At 44.4% G+C, this 14,968-nt stretch overlaps 1 protein-coding gene across 7 annotated transcripts in view; it reads right to left on the reverse strand.

Moving 5' to 3' along the window:
• The window catches only part of LOC139755398 (uncharacterized), a 399,483-nt gene that overhangs the window by 161,668 nt on the left and 222,847 nt on the right, over positions 1 to 14,968 (reverse strand). For 6 of the 7 annotated variants that reach the window (XR_011714092.1, XM_071673666.1, XM_071673665.1 and 3 more), the window contains exons 3-4: positions 8,715 to 8,759; positions 5,022 to 5,117 (exon numbers count right to left, since the gene is read on the reverse strand). Coding sequence is in view for 6 of the 7 variants with exons in the window: in XM_071673666.1 (XP_071529767.1) it covers positions 5,022 to 5,117; positions 8,715 to 8,759 (141 nt within the window). In the remaining variant the exon portion in view is untranslated. The remainder of the gene's footprint in view (positions 1 to 5,021; positions 5,118 to 8,714; positions 8,760 to 14,968) is intronic. The other variant, XM_071673667.1, reaches the window with a different exon arrangement.

A 14,968-nucleotide genomic window follows, 5' to 3' on the forward strand; every position in this document is an offset into this window, starting at 1 on the left:
GCCAATTATACAAGTGACCCCCATCTGCCAAGGTGAGATAGTCACTTAATTCTAACGGTTCTTATTGTTTCCTGTAAGATCAACGCTACTAATACGCAGCAATAAGCAGCCAACAACTTAAAAGTGATGCGTGGATTGGAATGGATGAGAAAGAGGGGAGAAAAAAAAGGGGGGAGAACAAAGAAAAAAAAATAATTGGTTCCAGAGTACCAAAGAATAACTTTTCTTCAACAAATAACCCACTCCACTCAAGCGCCGACGACTCCCCACCTCCTTCCGCTCCATTTTCTACTGCATGTTGTGTACGTACGTCTCGTCATGAACGCCTCCGTAAACTCAGCGTTGGTGAGGATTTCCCCTCCCAGTAGAACAGCCGTCTCCTCGCTGGGTTTAACGCCTGGAACGCCCATTTTCTTCGTGTTTTCGTTTCTAAATAGCCCTCGAAACCTCCCCCCTTTTCCCTTATGATGGCTATGTATGTACGCCCACGACTCCAGCACCATAAACGTAGCCAGTATCACCGTAAAATGCGACGTATTCTTGGAAATTCTACATTACACATGCAGCCAGGTCAGCCTGTGAGACACTGGAAATCCTATTCATAGAGTGAGAGTTCTTCTACACCGGTGGCAAGATCTGATGGGGTCCATGTCCATGGTCTCATAACCCGGTTTGGGACAAGGTGGAATCCAGAAGGACAATCAGACACATCGAGGCATCTAATCTGACCTCAGTAGCTGACCCATAAGCTCGAGGCAACGATCCTTTTTTTCTTCCCCTCTAATACAGACATTTCAGTCTCTGCCTCCGAGGACTGGCCGGTTGGTGCTCCCCAAATCTGCGCACCGAGTCATAGTCGGCCAGAGACCATGAGTTACACAGGGGTGGTCCGCTGAGATGTCCGTCTGTTTCCCTTTTGGACATCATTACCGTCTCGTGTCTTCCCTAAGTACGATCCACCCGTCTCTAACCAGAGAGTTTTCCACTTTCTTCATCAGAATTCCTAGATTATCTTTCCTCTTCTCTGAAGTTATTTTTCTTACCGCTTCTGTAAGCTTCACTTAAGGTCTGGCCTGAGGAGAAGAGGTTCTGTACGTGCCTGAAGCCTTCAGAAAAAAAAAGAAGTAATCATCTTGAGTAATGGCGCCAAGTATCCTGCGTCAGACAGAGAGAGGGTCCGTTTTCTTTTGCAGCATTTCGTAAATACACAACTGGCACAAGAAAGTTGCTTCACCTTCACTTGAGGCATCAACATGAAACAAAAGAAATACATAATTCACATCGAGATAACGTTATCAAATAATGCTATCAGTTTCTTGTCATAAAAAAAATCTGAATATTCAAAGCTCTTTCCCCAAACGACTAAGCACACAGAGGAATTCCTGCCGTAATGTGATGTATATATATATATATATATATATATATATATATATATATATATATATATATATATATATATATACACACACTGTGCAGCAATGTCAGGTTCAATGACGATTCCTTATTTGTGCACCAACTGTGCACTGCAATTGTTTAAGATTTGTAACCTCATCAGCTTTAACTTATGCTCTTTATATATATATATATATATATATATATATATATATATATATATATATATATATATATAGTTCTCAGTAAGTATTGAAAGGAACTCTAAGCTGAAGAAGGCAGCCAAAAATATATATTAGTAACATGAAAAAATGACAAAAAAAGAGAAAGGAGACGAATGGAAAACCCAAACAGAAAAACTCGTAAATACACACAGGAGAATCAGAAACCTTTAACAAGGCGGAGGGAGGAGGGTGGCGTCGACGGGTGGTGGAGTCAACCCCCCTCGCAGGATTCCTCGAACCGCCACCAACCGCACTTGCTCCACACGTTTACTTCATCTCTGCACCACCACCACCACCAACGCCAGGGCTCTTTTAACCACACACACACACACACACACACACGCACATCCCCCTCACTTTCGCAGGAGTGATTACCCACGCAGGAAACTCTCCATGTTGTCATTCCTGACCGCCCTAACAACATCACCACCACCATACACACACAGGCTGACTGCATTTTGCCCCCTCCCTGTGGTGCAACGAGCGGGGCCGCCCCCTCTAACCATCACAAGAGGCTTGCATAACGTGCAGCCACGACCACCGCACACTTCTGGTACAAGGCCTTTCCCTAAATGACTCCCTTACACGGCAGCTCGACACACAGGCCTGGCTGCATAGTGTCACCTTGTTGCTTCGTAGTCTTGGGATATCGTATACACAGTACATCATTTTTATTTACCCCCTTTAATTCCTCAATACCCCTGCGACTACGCCCCTTGTCCTGCGTAAGGAAAACTGGTGTTAGCAAACAGAAGCAAAAATGAGAGATAGCGTTAAACACTCACTTGGTTACACACTCACCAACACGTTCAGACTGTTAAACAATAACGTACATCACACATTAAACACTCAATAACGTTAAACACATGTCAAAACATATACAATCTTGTTGACTCAAACATGTTAACCATTCAGAGTTAAACACACACATTAAACATCTAAACCGTCATTTACTCACAATATCGCATATTCAAACAGTTACACACTCAACACATTAAACATTTAAACCGTCATTCACTCACCACATCAAATACTCAAACCGTTACACACTGACTACATCGAAATGTACCAACGCTGAACTCTTACCGCGTCAAATTCCACCCACATATAAGCATATACCTGGGCGACACACTCACGTGACAACATGAAAACTTCATCGCCTCTCTTTTCCTGTTGCGCGGCAAACGGTGAGAGCTGCGTCTTAAGACGCCGGCGACAAAGTTGACTCCTGTTTGATGATTCTATAACCCTCAACTGGAAGCGATGACGGACGAAAAGAGTTCCCGTGATACCCGAGGCCACGCTTTTCCACGCCAGACGTTATCGAGAGAGAGAGAGAGAGAGAGAGAGAGAGAGAGAGAGAGAGAGAGAGAGAGAGAGAGAGAGAGAGAGAGAGAGAGAGAGAGAGAGAGAGAGAGAGAGAATTTTTACTTCACCTCCACCGTCCTCTTTTTGTGTGGGGCATGACGAGGGGGGGGGGGGGGAGGTTTAATTCCAGTTCCATCCGTGTATGCAATAATGCTTCCTGGCTCAAAGACCACCGTTATCAGTAAACAATTGGCTGTTACTTGTAGCATCCATTGTGTGGCCCCTCAAGCTGTAATTAGTGCCAATCAAGACACCAGAATAAGAGGCAGTGTTCTGTGTCGTGGATACTACACAACCAGAGTATTATGCAGTGTTCTGTATCGTGGATAATACAGCTTCTTTCCTGATTCTGAAATCATTATCTTGATATAAAAGCAATATTCACGGTCGACTGTGTATTACTTTAATTCCTCTTTCGTATCAATGTCACAGACAGACAGAGACTGGCTGGTGACAATGATAATTTGACCAATGATTACACCGGTGTGAGAGAACTCTGCTTCAAGCAAGCTTTTCAAAACAATTTTCCTCCCTACAACTTTATACTCGGTTGTAAACACCTCCTGAACTTGCATCGCTTTCCTTGCTAGTCTGAACCGTTTCTCCGTTGGAGAGAGAGAGTGTGTGTTAAGATCTCCCGAGATTAGATCAGTTCTTTGTCGTGTGAGTGTTGAGGGCGATGGAGAGATAAGTCTGGCCTCATTCACTCTACTGTCTCTGTAGTACTGCACCAGTGACGAAGAGTCGAACAAGTGGAACCAAGTATACGTTAGCGCTGTATCTATCGGCATGGCTTTCCTTCACCCTTCAGTACCAACCTTTGATGAATTTATTCCACCTGTTTATGAGAGAAATCATAGTTCCGTGTCGATTATAGCGTTACACGACACTGAACTATTTTCTTTAAGATGCTGAACTAAAGTCCATAAACTGAAGTCAAAATCTGAGAGATTTCAAGATGATTATTACACAGTGCAACCCACCAAAAGCTGAAAGTTCGTCGACATTCAGACAAAAATACTCAGTAACGCTGAACCAATACAATCAATAACAACGAATAACACAATGGATCATGAATACCATCAGACTAGTCAATATAATGAAATCCTTAGGAACTGCCACACCACCAGCGAAAGACCTAATCACCTTTACAAAAACCCTCAGTGCAGAACAAAATCACAAATCTACACATTATACTCAGTCCTCTTGACGCAGAGATGGGGCTCTGCTCCACGATACCAGCAAGTGACAGCAAGACAGTCCTGCTGTCGTCATACCTGCTGGCCATCTTTTCAAGACCGCTGCCTTCAACTGTTCAGCAATCTTGAGGAGCGAGTCTCTCTCCTTCAGGAGACCACGGAGGTGAGGTGGGTGGATCTCCCAGTCGCATGATGTTGGTCAAGAGAGAGAGGCCTCCCCCTGGAAACCACCCAGCCCTACTGGACCGCTCGCGCCATTCACTGGGCGCCGAAGATACATTATCATGATGTTCTCACCGTGAGCTTTAACTTGAAGCAAGAGTAGTACCAGGCATCAATATCATCTTCACAACCCCATGCAGCGGATCACAACCCATTACTCACAATAACACTAGGAATTCATAACCTGCAGTCTTCCATCATCAACTATATAAGTGGTTCGCAGATGATGTACGATCCAGCGAGTCCTGTTGCGTTCCTCATGGGCACCTACTGTACCCTGCTTCTTCCGTGCCAAAGGTGACAATAATCAAGAGAATTTAACAAGCCCCCTTAACATACCATGGAAATCCTACCATGGGTCCATGAGTAATATACACAGACTCTTCCGTACAAAATGATCAACTGACATCCGCAAAACACCCAAGATAAATACGTTAATCTACTGATTAACATTGTTGTGGTGTGGGGACACTTGTGGAGCTTGTACAGCAAGACACGTATATTCTAATGGTAGATAATATCAGCATCGCCAGGGAAATGCGTCCTGGTGACTAGGCATAAACATATGATTGGGAAAGAGAGAAAGAGAGAGAGAGAGAAAAAAAAAAGGACTTACCAGAGCTTTGGTCTCCTGTGTGGTAGGGGGAGGCGCCTCTATCTGTCGCACGGGCGAGGGCGGTGAGGTGGATGATGGCGTGGACTGCAGACCGTCCTGCAGCAGGGGAAAGACCAGAGGTTAATGAGGTTCCTCGACGGCTACCCTAACCTAACACTACCCTCCTGGCTCCACGCTGTCTGGCCTCCTAACCTCCACCGACATGTCAGCCAACAATTTTAAGGCTGTGGCTACCCAGTACTGACATCCCCCCTTCCCCAGGACAGCATGGAGCACCAGGAGGTTTATCACTAGATACAGATAACTTAAACGTATGCAAATGAGCATGTGGCAGCAGTTTAAGAATTAATGTAGTACAATACAAAAAAAAACTTATTTGTTAAGCTGAAGCAACAGACTGCAGTTATAAAGCTTAATGGTTTTATATAACTTCAAATAAAGATATTGCTTGTATAAGATGCCTGCCAGCCATAAAGATTAAATAAACGTTAACATTTGATAAAAAAAACTGGCTTTGCCTAATCTAATATATCAGTCCAACAAAGCAAATTAATGGGCGTTAAAGAAGAAAAAAAATCATCTCAACTAACCGGTTATCCTGCTATAAGTCTAAAAAAGCTAGGATCAAAATCCGAGACTGCTCACTGCTGACGACAGCACCGACTCAAATGTATTACACTCGTTCTCACAAATCTCACGCGAGTCCTTGGTAGCTAGCTCTCTACCTACACACTGCATGAATGGTGTTTACGGTTTATAAGCATCTGGCCATCACCACCATGTCCACTGAATGCTAGTCCCCAGACGAGAGGGGGGGGGTGTCATTGCTTCCTGAACAGCGCGAGCCGTGGTTCACTGCCTCGGTGCTGTTACCACTCGGAATACCACACGTCTGCTGTGATGTCAAGTGGAAAACAAAAGGAGACACAAGAGGTCATTTGGACGAACACCTGACAGTTGCTTCTGAACCTCTCGACCCGTATGGGTTTAAAAAGACAGGCACAGGACTGGACTTGTCAGTGGAGGAGCGTCGATCTAGAGTCCCTCAGCACAACGGTAAAACACCCCCGCTTCCACCACACCACCCCCCGCGCCCTTGGGTAATGAAGACCAGGACCGGCGTTGGCTAACATACTCGAGGGGTAGTGCCGTCGTGATGAGGCAGGCAGGCTACAAGGCAAGCCTACCTAGAGCTAGGGGCTGCGGCGAGGTACCACCCAGCCAACCCAGTCACAGTCCCAGACAACTACCGTGTTGTCCTCGGTAACAGGTGATCGACACGGGGGCTGCTGGCATGACTGACGCTCGTTGCCTTGTCTGGGGGTCGGTCACTCAGTTCAGGAACTACAACAAAGCTCTGACAGGAGAACGAGGCGTTCACTTGTTCCGCATGATGACCTTCCGTTAATTACGAACTAGATGTCAAGACAGCAGTACCGTAGTTTACTTCGATTACATAATTCACCGACTAATGACAAGTGACTCTAATATCGATGAATATAACAATTCCAGCTGACGATTACTCCAGCGTTCAATTAAATAATGAATGTGTATATACATGTGATACATCATATCATAACGTTAAGTCATAACGTTTTACTATCAAGTCACAACGTTTTGCTATCATGCTACAACGTTTTACTATCATGCTACAACGTTTTACTGAAATTCCTCCAATGTATCACTAAGGAGTCAAGCGCTCGATCCACTGCCACGGGAAACCATGAGAGGCTAAATCCTATTCATTAGGGCAAGATGAAGCATTTAATTACCCAATATATTATGTTGACTACGTGCCGGAGGGGCAAGTGGCACTAACAGCAACAGGTGGGCGGCACCTTTGCTATACACACACACACACACACACACACACACACACACACACACACGAAGCAACTTGATCACTTCACGTGCACCAACCTGTCTCCTCCAGGTGACCAGGACTGCTCGGGCATCACCCCCACCATCACCTCCGAAACATATGAACTCAGGAAAATAATGACGGGAAAGAAAAACAAACAAAAAAATACTAATCACCTCCCTTAACGCCGGACTCACTAAGCTCTAAAGCTTCAAGCTTGTCACCTGCGGAGAAGGTAAAGCCAGTGAGTCTGGTTCAGTCAGAGAAGCGGTGTGAAGAAGACCATGATTCCTTCCTTGTTGTTTTGGCAGATGATGATGGTTGGGCCCCCAAGCAGCCTCGGCCCACACTTAACACTAACAGTAAAAGCGCAACGGCTGCAGCAACAGCCAAAGAAGCAGAGCATTCGCGTAGCGTATGTGCAACAAACACACACACACACACATACGCGCGCACACACAGAGCAGCAGCGGCGGCGGCGGCAAAATAAGCATTAAGCAACATCACACAGCATCACTCAGGTACATTATGAGCTCGACGGTACGACCCTTGGGTATGACGTCATGGCTTTTAACTTCAAACTTCTTATGGGACAGGTTAAAGGTCAATGTCAACACGTACAAGGGTCACACAGTCGCACGTGCTCGAGGAGTATCGACCCGTCGTGCTCAAGGTGTGTTAAGTGAACCCCTCACGCCACCATTGCCAACAACCATGAGGGGGCGTCGGACCTCGTCCCCACTTGGGTCATGGGGGGAGGCAGTACTGCCATGTCTGCCTGGCTACAGTGCACTAAGCAACTACTTCTGGCATTTCCCTCCTGGCACAGTCCAGCTGTGTTAACTCACCGTCACCTTGGTTAAGACTGGGTTTACGTGCTTCCCGGGTGAAACGGTTCAACTAAAGAACCTCCTACATAATAAAGGTTAAGAGAGACAATGATTGATAATAATCACAGTGTTCAGTTCGATCATCTCACCTGTCGGTAGACAAAATGGCAAATTATGCAGTCTAAACCCGTGCATTCCTCCAAGCACTCTGGCATGGCAGGTAATTCAAGCTACAGCTCTAGGCTTGTAGCACCTTTCACCTGGCATTCTGTGTTAACACTCACGGCTACACAAGGTTATCGGCAGTCGTTAAAAAAGTATTTGTTAGTTGCAGGGGATGCACACGTGGGAGGGGAAAAGACGAGCCTTTTTCACTTAAACTTCCGAGTTAACAAAATTAGCAAATGTTGATTCACCACAACGCTGTGATCCTGCGTCGTGGCTCACCAAACAAGCGAGTAAGGAAGGAACGTCTTTGATCAGGTAATCTTAAGCAAAAATCAATGCTCTCTTGACTGCTGTACTAATTACAACAATGTCTTGACTACAAAGCAGTTACTAAGAACAAAAAAAGATGTGACTGACGTGATGGGGAAGTGTTTGCGTGTGGACTAGCCTTTCCTCTGCCACCATTCAGTTACAAACCAAAAACATCTGGCGTCATCTAAAAGGCAAACACAGGGCGGGCGGGATTGGTCAAGGCAGGTTATGACGTCACCAACACAGCGGCTCCCGCAACACAACACGAATACACATGCCAACCAAGCAAAAGGACTACGACAATAAAACATTGTTATTCCCCCAACTGGAGCAGTTTCCATATAGCAAAATACGCCACCTTGACCTCTGATCGAAGACTAAGGACTAAAGTGCTGTGTTTCGCACGGCCGCTGTGTCGGCGCCGTGGGGGTGAGAGAAATCTACCCGGTGACATAGGCAATCAACAAGGAGATTTAGATGTGGTTGTCACGAAGCCAGAGAGAGATGACAAAGCATATTTACCGTGAAATCGTCTAACGCCCCCAAAAAGCTCAGGATGTTCCAAAACTAAAAGAGAGAGAGAGAAAAAAAAAATAAGTGATAAAGCTTTTTTTTCAATGTTTGTATGTGGAAAGCCTGTCAAATGGATGACAAACGGGCTGAGTCTAAACCTACATCTAGGATAGATTTCTCCTGCACATTATCAACTTCCTAACCTAACCTAACCTAACATCCCTAACATAATAAACTTCAAAGGTTACCATGAATACAGTCCTCTAGGGCAGTTGAAAACAAAATGAAAATAAAAAAAGAAAGACTAGTACTCCGTACACCAACTGATAATCATTTCATTCTATGTACATTTTTTTTCTAACCCTGTTTCTTTAATGACAAGCAAATGCCCCATGACCTACATCCCAAGCTGTGCACAAGGCTTTCCAAGGGACACTGCCCCGTAGCCTAGCCAGTGCTTCCTGTCATTTCAAGTGTGGGATGCTATTTCGATCCCATATGAGTCCATCTCACGTTGGTGTAATGTATTGACTGGATCACACTGCCCTTGCCTACATCTCCTACATAAAGTGGAGCTACACATTCTAATGAAGATAAAACTAATACTTCCCCATACTCGTGATATACTGTCATCGTAATAACTAAAGAAACCCTCTAAAAAAAAAAAAAAAGTGAGCCAAAAAAAAAAGATTCGAAATTCACTTTTAAACCCACCTGTTTAACCTATGAGACATGATCACCTCTCCTACTGAACTGTCTTTACCGGGTAGTTATCATGGCAGATATCATTCTCACGAGATCACCCTTGGGTGACGTATTCAAAGATCAATCCATCCCCACTCCACCTCCTCCAACCCCTTCTGGATAACTGGACTCCACCACTGGAGGACCTACTTCAACTAACTTCTAATCTTGTCTGTGGCTAAATGACGTTTTCCCTATATGAATAAAATCTTCTGAGGATATCTTCTTCCCTCTGGGCAAGAGGCTGTCCCCACGGGCACGTGAGGGGAGTCGCGCATGACCTACAAAAAAAGGTTAGGCAAAGAGAAAAAAAAAAAGGGATCTGGGCTCCGTTATTGTACTAACTGTGACGTTAAACATGATTCCAATATTAGAGAAATTGTATGCAAAATCAGAGACAAAAAAAAAAAAATTAGGAAAAATCTTTATTACTTTGGATCAATAACTAAATAAAATCTAATTCAAGCCAAAAAAAATTTGTAATGAGTTCTCCTCTACTGAAGCTATGATAAGAGTAACTCGTGAAGCCACTTATTAACAACAGCACGCGATGCTGGACTGTGATTGGTGCATCTCACCCGTCCCTCAAAACACGGGGGGGGGGGCCTTGGATGCAACCACTGCAGGACTCATTCTCCTTACGTGTCAAAATAGGGAAATGAGCATTACTGACACATGATCTAAGATGCAGTCTCACCTCCCTCCCTCCTAGCAGCCGGTGGTGCAGCGTCGACCAATCACAATTCAGCTCACCGTAAACAGGTTATGGATAAGGAAAACTCTTTAACTACTGTCAAGAGAAATCCCTCATGCACCAACCAGTAAATACTGTTACTCTGCAAATGACATTAAAAAAAAAAAAATGATACTTAAAGTTAACAGTGCTATATACAGCGGAGCATAATGGGAGTGAGAAATGTCTGCCTGGCTAGGCTTGTGTGGTTTGTGTGTGTGAGGATTGTGTGTGTGTGTGTGTGTGGTATGTCTGACCTGGTATGAGAATGTTTGTGACCTAAGTATGTGTGCCTGTAAGCCCCGCGGCTATGTGTTCTCCTAGCATGTCTTTGCAATCAAAGAACCAAAAAGAGAGAGAGGGGAAGAGGAAAGGAGAAACATGCCAAATGATTCTGTAAATCAAGCACAATTGAATGTTACGTTAAATGTCGAGAACACTCTCCAATCCATCAGTAATTTACATCAAGTTGCGGTCTCTTTTCTTCTTCTTCTTCTTCTTCTTCTTCTTCCTCAAAACATGTATCATTACAAGTCAGTTTTGTATAAGGTGACATGACAGACACCACAAATCAATGCACGTTAAATAATAGTTCATTATATCCTAAAGTTTAAAAAGGTAAACGTATGTATATATATATACTACCAGACGAGAGGTAGGAATACATTTAATTCAATTTCCCTAAACATTACATAATTTCGTATACAAACATGAATTTCAAACTTAGCATCTGTGTACATCAATAATGCACGTGAAGACAAACACGGACAAAATTACTGTTCAGTTCACCCCGTACCAATCCTCCCTCACTCCCAACGAATCAGTCTATTCATTCACTCTACCTCCCAGCTGACATGCTATGGCGTGGGCAAGACATTACAGGCACTCAACAAATTCGAGTGTACTAAGCTATACGAAAGCAAGTGAACGCAATGTAAAACCAGCTCCCTGGAGTGTAGCTTTATCTCCGGGTTTAGGCCTCCAAGTCTCAGTGTTCATGAACTCTGAAATTGACTTCACGGACACTGACGTGCTTTAGAACGTTCTACTTCTGTATCCTGAATTAATCAAACAAGCGCAGTATCTCCCTAGAGTAACATAATGTAACTATATACCGCCAACATCTGTTATCAGCTCTGTATCGTGTGCCTGTAATGTCTCGCCTACAACAGAGTGGTAAATACGGTGACAAATGAATTCGATGAATTTCGTCCAGCTCAGCCGAACACGGTCACCCAAGACCGTCCATCCTCAACCTAAAACTCCACGACTTCGACCGGAAGCATCCACACAACTGACGCAAATGCTACAATAACAATTTGCTGATATATATATATATATATATATATATATATATATATATATATATATATATATATATATATATATATATAACAAACTGAAAAGCTTTACAGATTATAAAGCAGTTGGAGGATGAGACAAACTCCTTGGTGCCAAACTGAAGCGGATGTAGAGAAGTTTGCGGAAGAATATAAGAAACTGGACCCAGACAACTCACAACATCAGCAACGCGCCCACCAAAGATGGCAACGTCTCCCACAATGCCTTAAGATAACGACCCACAGAGGGCTGGCCTAACAGGCGGAGCATCTCACTCGACGACTTCAAAAGGAACTAATTAAGGGCATCCATAATTGATAAGACTGAAGCTGAACTCGTTCTTAATTCAAATTTGCTTGTATGTAAATATCGCAGATTTTAACGATGAGTTCAGCTCAGGCAGATACAACCATGTCGACTTTTATATTCAAACTCGTTTTCTATGACGTTCAGAGAAAATGAGAAGGTTCAAAGTTTCTTAGTTCGCTTGCTTTATTTTTTCAACTTATATATCTTTCACTGCGCATCACTACCTCTGACGTCAATTGCAATTTGCTATTTTGCCTGTGGTATGATGGCAAAAGATGTAAACAATCATAAACAGACTTAAATTACCGTTGGCTTAAAAGGAATACAATATCCCTGTATACTCTTTAACCTTACGGAAAATATGCAACAAGGCAAATGGTTCTCTCACCCTCCCAGGGTAAACAACAGGGAGAAAGACCGGGCACCGACCGTTTTCCAAGCGCCTAAATATTATTTGTTGTGGCACCTTGACCTTGACCTTAGCGGTACCTGGGTAAGTAGGTACACCAGGTCCAATGTTGTAGTACCTTTGTTTATTACGTCTAAATTAGTCTGAGGAAATGCTTAAATAGCATAAATACCATCGTCATAGCTATCATCAAAATCAATAATACATTTTGAGTAATCACGAGACAATTAAATGAACCTTTCTTTATTTACGTTTCAGGGTTTTCTTTCCCCTCCGATAGAAAAAAATAATTTAATACAAACAATCATTCTTAAAATAGGAAAAACAATTTCATATCCGCTAAACATTATAGGACATACAACACTATTTTCAATATAACAATTATGTCAAGAAATCCATGATGGTGAAATTGAGTATATCTTATGAGGCTCGTATATCTGGTGTACACGGGCTGTCTCCCTCCGCACCATAACACGAACCTTCAGCAAACCCTCGATTAACCCAAAGTTTCACTTCACCCTCGACAACCTATCTTCACTTCACCCATAATAAGTCAAATGCATCTTCACCACACCCTCGATAACACTTGCCTTTAGCAATGGCCAAGGCTATAGGGTGTTGATTGCTGGATTAAAAAAAAGGAAAAAAAAAAAGAAACAACAATTATACGTTCTCACTCCACCGGAGAGAGACAATAAATGCAATCATGGTGGACAGGTGACGAGGTGAGGAGTGAGGGTGCAGCTCTTCCAGGTCAGTAGGTCATGCCACGTCAACACCAGCAACTTGCTTATATAATGAGGTTGTCGCGACTGGACTAGGTGGGTGCAGGCGGCGGCCCTCGTGGTGTTCCACCGACGCTACTGCCACCATCCACACTCCTCGCGAAACCACCTCAGGTGTGAGGACCTAGCGAGCCACTCATTATACGCACCATCAACAGGCCACACAACGGTGGCCTTCTGAGGCTCGATTTACTGCACACGTGTGGCTCACACAAAACACTCATCTCCCCAGTTAACAAGGGTCAATGATTCGCATCTAATACTTTGTGATGGAGAACGCAGGTTGGAAATGAGCAATGAATAGACCTACATTCATCCCCTGAGTTGTGCAGGTATTGGAGTGGTGTGGAGTGGCTAAGCGTGGCTGGCAGGACAGTGGGCAGCAGCATCACGCGGGAGGTTGGCAATCATGTTGGAACACTGCCATGTAGCACCGTACCACCACCACACCCTACCGGCCCATACCGCTGGCCACACCGACGCCCGCCGCGCTGCCTGTCCCGCTCCCTGCCCGGCCAGCCAACCACCCACTGACGTTCATCCTGCCACTACATCGCTCACCTGACCACACCGCCCGGCCACATCGCTACCCACCTAGCATCCACCACAGCCCCGCCACAATGACGAAACTCGGGTACACCCGTGATCACCCGACACTAACCCCACATTACAATACCACCACCTATAGGGACCACACCATAGAGCAACACCAGTACCGACCCGCCGTTCCCTCTACGTATTAACAACAACACCCACACCCACATGTTTACACCAACAATAGGACGCATCCTATAAAAAAAAAATCTCCATTACAACTACCCATCAGTTCGACCACATTCAACATCAGCATCTCTTCCACTCCTGTACCACCGCCATCACCACCACCAAACCCATCTAAGCTCATGATCGCCGTCTCAGCATCTTTGAGCCAACGAAAGTCTCCAAATACAAGCATCTATCTAGACTATTCAAACGTCAAGACATAATTTTTACTACTGTCCACACACGAACCTCGGTAGCTGCTACTGCCACACACACACACACACACACACACACACACACACACACACACACACACTATAACACAACACGTATCGTGAAACTCTTCACGAAGAAGGTCTGACACAGTCACATTGCCTCTGGCGTACACAATACTAGAAAGACGTGGGTCCAAGCAGCTGGGCTCACCCCTCTCAGTACGTCCTCCTCGGTCCCAGTTCACTGACCTGGTGGAGCGTACCAGGTAACCAACTCATGCTAACTAACTGGAGGACTTAAATGGACCAGGTTAATTAAGGGAATTAGTCAAACCGGCACTTCCATTTATCACATTGACTCCCTGCTCCAGGTTACAGCAGTTAAAAAGAAAAAAAGGAAAAGAAAAATATTCGTGTCTGCTTCTCGGTCACAATTCGAAGACTTAACGAACTGACTCCAGGAAAATGTGGACTCGAGGAAGAACATTATCAAATCATGGCTTGGTAACGCAGCAGTAATTAGTTCTGGAACATCCACAACAAAATAATGTGTACGTCAGAGCCCACACTAGCTGTGGCTCCTCACAACCAGCGTGTGTGTGTGTGTGTCCCTGATTTCTTAAACAACCCTAAATGATTGGTCACTAATACATCTCAAACGAAGGTGATAATAATAGCAACAATAAAACAATAAAACAATAGTTAAAAACAAACTATCCAATTTCTTTGTTGAATCTACTAGCACAATTCTGTTATCTTAGAAAACGTGGAGGTTAAGAATCCCGTCATAAAGAACACGGCGGTAGGAGCCCCGTCATAGAGAACATGACGGTAGGAGCCCCGTCATAGAGAACATGACGGTAGGACCCCCGTCATAGAGAACATGACGGTAGGACCCCCGTCATAGAGAACATGACGGTAGGACCCCCGTCATAGAGAACATGACGGTAGGAGCCCCGTCATAG

This window comes from Panulirus ornatus, chromosome 19 (assembly GCF_036320965.1).
Source record: "Panulirus ornatus isolate Po-2019 chromosome 19, ASM3632096v1, whole genome shotgun sequence".
Classification (NCBI taxonomy): Eukaryota; Metazoa; Arthropoda; class Malacostraca; order Decapoda; family Palinuridae; genus Panulirus; species Panulirus ornatus.